The sequence below is a fragment of the Linepithema humile genome, chromosome 6, assembly GCF_040581485.1.
Source record: "Linepithema humile isolate Giens D197 chromosome 6, Lhum_UNIL_v1.0, whole genome shotgun sequence".
In the NCBI taxonomy this organism is placed as follows: domain Eukaryota; kingdom Metazoa; phylum Arthropoda; class Insecta; order Hymenoptera; family Formicidae; genus Linepithema; species Linepithema humile.
This window is the reverse complement of record NC_090133.1, coordinates 15243448-15248153: the sequence shown is the minus strand read 5'-3', so window position 1 is coordinate 15248153 and position 4706 is coordinate 15243448. Positions and strand designations below refer to the sequence as shown.

Genomic DNA, 4706 nt, shown 5'->3' with positions numbered 1-4706 from the left:
CTACGCGATCACTAGGACACAAGGATCTAGCGCAGTGCTCGGAGTTAGTCTGAACATTTCAGCCGATTTCCGTGGTATACGCCTCCTTTCCTCTCCTTACCGCGCGCGCCGCAGCCGCTTGGGCCAGCGCCGCCGAGCGTTAGGAGCGACACTATCTTATTATGAGTGGGTTCTTCTCCCTATTTATTAAAATTAAAAAAAATGTATTAAAATTTATTAAAAATAAATTTTTTATTTTTAAATTTATTAAGTGGAAATATTTCAATAGATTTCCACGTCACCCATGAGATACTAATGCTGACGCGTTTTTTTTTAAGTGGTTTCCCCCGTAGACCTATTCCACTAAAGATAAAAATAAATTCTTAATTAAAAAAAAAATATATATAAAAGAGATTTTCTTAATTAGATTTTCTTGGCCTTTTATGAGAATGAACAATTGATGCAATAATGTAGATAAAAACCACTTTTTGAAAAACGTGTCAGTATTAGTACCTCATGGGTGACATAGAAATCTATTGAAATATTTCCACTTAATAAATTTAAAAATAAAAAATTTATTTTTAATAAATTTTAATACATTTTTTTTAATTTTAATAAATAGGGAGAAGAACCCACTCATAATCAGATAGTGTCGTTCCTAACGCTCGGCGGCGCTGACCCTAGCGGCTGCGGCGCGCGCGGTAAGGAGAGGAAAGGAGGCGTATACCACGGAAATCGGCTGAAATGTTCAGACTAATTCCGAGCACTGATCTAGCGTTACGCGCCGCTCGTATGTTGCCAGTCATTTGTAGAGCGCTCCTCCCAACGCTTCATCGCGCGCCTAGTGATCGCATAGCAGTGGGATGTCCTTCTCGCTGCGCGCGCTTTACTCGCGCGGATTCGCCGATCTTTTTTCGTTAATTACTCAGTACTTATTATGAAAATTAAAAAATGGTAAAGGACTTTTCTACTCGATTTGACCTCCTCTACCTGTATATGACCGGTGGGGCGATTATTGCCAGAAACCCTGTATAATTACGTTGTATATAAATAGTAATTTTAAACACTTAGTTAATATTTTATTACAGTTATATTTATATTATTAATTATTGTGTTGTAATTTATTTTATGTGTAATCTATTATATGTGTAATTGATAATAAATATAATGTTAATCTTAATAAATAATACTTGATTATAAAGATGATTATGATAATGATTATGATGATAATTATGATGATGATGATGATGATGATGATGATGATGATGATGATGATGATAATGATAATGATAATGATAATAATGATGATAATAATGATGATGATAACAATGATGATAACTATGATGATAATAATGTTGATATTTATCATTTTCCTACATATTTGCATGCATTAAAAAAATTCTTTATATATAATTTTTATTGTATACTAACAATTAAAAGAATAAAACAAACTAAATTTTGATAACATATTTGTTTAAATTTAATAAATAGAATTTTATAATTAATGTAATTATATAAATATATATAATATAATATAAATAATATAAATATAATATAAAATTAATATAGTGTATACTTATATTTTTGTCAAATGCCGAAGCGTAAGAAAGAGCGTACTTTAAACGAAGAACTTGAATTTCAACGACAATGTCGTGAAAGAATTGCAGAAAATCAACATCGTCGTTATTCTGTTGCTAAAGAAATAAAAAATAAATTAAAAACAGTTGATTATAGAAAATATGCTATAAATGTTACTGGTACAATACATGATAATCATATAACAGAAATGAACAAAAAACATTCTTTAGATATTACACTAATAAACAAACAAATTAGTTGCACTGGTAACATACATACTAATCGCATAATAGAAATAAATGAAGAAATAATTGAAGGAAATCCTGGAAATACTATATCATTAAATCAGCAAAGTTATGCAGAATATCTATCTCATTATCGATCACAGAAAAAACAACAACCTTGTTTAAATATTAATAGTACAATATTAATTGACGACATAAATGAATACTATATTGGTTCTATGGATGTGTCTTGTGTTCATTGCAATGCAAAATATTTTGCAGCCGAAAAAATATCTAATAAAGGCAATTCATTTCACGATTGTTGCAATCATGGCGCAGTATATTTGCAACCATTGCCTGAATTCCTCAATTTTTTCATAATTTATTTGATGGTAGTCATGTAAAATCTAATGATTTTTTTCAACATATTCGCAGTTATAATAGTTCATTTTCATTTGCATCATTTAATGCCAATTTAATTAATTTTCAAAATAGACGACCTGGTCCGTACTGTTTTAAAATACAAGGACAGATTTATTATCAAATTAATACAGCGTTATATGCTGCGCAAAATGAAAGTCCTTCTTACGGTCAACTTTTTATTGTGGATTTAAATGAAGCGATCGATCATCGTCTTAATCAAAATTCGTGTTTAGATTTTGAAATTGTTCAAAACCTTGAACATATAATGCGGAGATCTAATGTATTTGCTCAATCTTATCAAATGATGGGTGAAGAATTAGAAAATCAACGACGTTTGGAAATGGAATCTGGTGATTTGTTACCAGGATTACAATTATCATTTACTTTAAGATCAGGTATGGATCGACGTCGATATAATGCTCAAAGAACTAATGAAGTTGCAGCTGTTTTTCGTACTACTGCTGATGGAGAAATTCCAGAATCATATGTTACAATACGTAATAAAAATACTAAAATTTTGCAAAAAGTAAGTACTATGGATCCAAATGTTGAACCATGGATATATCCATTATTTTATCCATATGGCACTCAAGGTTGGCATCGTGATTTAACAAAATTAAATAGCAATAAACGAATAACAAGAGGACAATATATTAAATATCGTATGGCTATTCGTGATGAATTTAATGTTTTTATATTAGGTCGTCGCTTATTTCAACAATGGCTTGTGGATAATTATGTAAAAATGCAAAAGGATAGAATTGATTATTGCAAAACTCATCAAAAAGAACTACGTTCTGAAACATATCAAGGTTTAAGAGATTATATACAAACTATGACAAATAATTTAAATGGACGTATTGGCAAAATGATAATACTTCCTTCCACATTTATTGGATCACCACGTAATATGATGCAAAATTATCAAGATGCAATGGCAATTGTTAGTAAATTTGGAAAACCAGATCTTTTCATTACAATGACTTGTAATCCAAAATGGCGTGAAATTGAAGAAAATCTTTTGCCTGGTCAGCAAGCTTCTGATAGACCTGACATTTGTGCTCGCGTTTTTAACATTAAAAAAAATTATTTAATTGACTTGATTGTTAAGCAAAAATTTTTTGGTGAAGTAGCAGCGTTTGTGTATGTTATTGAATTTCAAAAACGTGGTTTGCCTCATGTTCATATGTTGATTACTTTAAAATATAATTTTAAAATAACAACTCCACAGATTGTTGACAAATATATTTCTGCTGAAATTCCTGATCCATCTGACAATCGTATTTTACATGATATAGTTATGAAGCATATGATTCATGGACCTTGTGGTGATTGGTGTTTGGTAGATGGTAAATGTTCGAAACATTATCCGAAATCTTATTTTGAAGAGACTAAAATGGATGAAGATGCTTATCCCTATTATTGTCGACGAAATAATGGTAAAAATTTTAAACGTCCTGGTGGTTATATAGTTGATAATCGTTATGTTGTTCCATATTGTCCTACTTTATCGATTATATTTAATTGTCATATTAATGTCGAAGTAGTTTCAAGTATCAAATCAGTTAAATATCTATATAAATATATTTATAAAGGGCACGATGTTGCTGCTATAACCATTGAACCAATAACAGAAAATGTAATTATTGATCATGATGAGATTATATCGAAACACAATTATATCGAAACTCGTTATGTTGGACCTGTAGAAGCCTGTTGGCGTATCCTTGGTAAGAAGTTACAAGATAAAAGCCATACTATAATGCGTTTACCAGTCCATCTTCCTAACGAATAAAATATTATAATGAATTGAAAATGAATCTAATGAAGACACAATAACTTCTGCATTAAGCCAGATTACTATGTTAATCGATTATTTTTCATTAAATTTGCGTGATGAAGAAGCAAGACAATATTTATATATTGAAATTCCACGCTATTATACATTTAAAAAAGAGAAAATTAATGATAGAAATGTGTCACACTGGGTTAAACGCAAAAGTCACTATAATTGCATAGGACGAATGTATTCTGTTAGTCCATCTCAAACAGAATTATTTCATTTACGATTATTATTACTTACAATAAATGGGGCTACAAGTTTTAATAATTTAAGAACTGTAAATGGAGAATTATGTCAATCATTTACGGCAGCATGTTTGGCTTTAGGTTTAATCGAAGATGATGATGAATGGAATCGAGCTATGAATGAAGCTGTTGGATGGATGATGCCACGACAACTAAATTATTTGTACGAATATTATTACATTGTCAGCCATTACATCCTGAAGAATTATGGGATAACTTTAAAACAGCTTTGTCGGAGGATTATGTTCGACATTTTGGTATGTTACAAGGACAGAAGAAAGCATATATACCAATCAATAATATGCTTTGTACTGAAGGCAAAAGTCTAGCTGATTTTCCACAAATGGAGCAATTATTAGAAACTGAGTTGTTAAACGAAGAGAATGATTATGTGATATTTGAACAAGCTATGGA

The 4706-nt window shown here is 30.3% G+C and overlaps 1 protein-coding gene across 1 annotated transcript; it reads left to right on the top strand.

The window, feature by feature from the left end:
* Positions 1-2508: 2508 nt before the first annotated feature.
* Positions 2509-3999, top strand: LOC137000739 (uncharacterized). Its single transcript, XM_067358091.1, has one exon. It carries the CDS (start codon positions 2509-2511, stop codon positions 3997-3999), a length of 1491 nt encoding a protein of 496 aa, XP_067214192.1.
* Positions 4000-4706: the final 707 nt, after the last annotated feature.

What these genes read in the sequence shown, in the direction of transcription:
- LOC137000739 (XM_067358091.1), top strand. Translation starts at nt 2,509, where the DNA reads ATGGGTGAAGAATTAGAAAATCAACGACGTTTGGAAATGGAATCTGGT.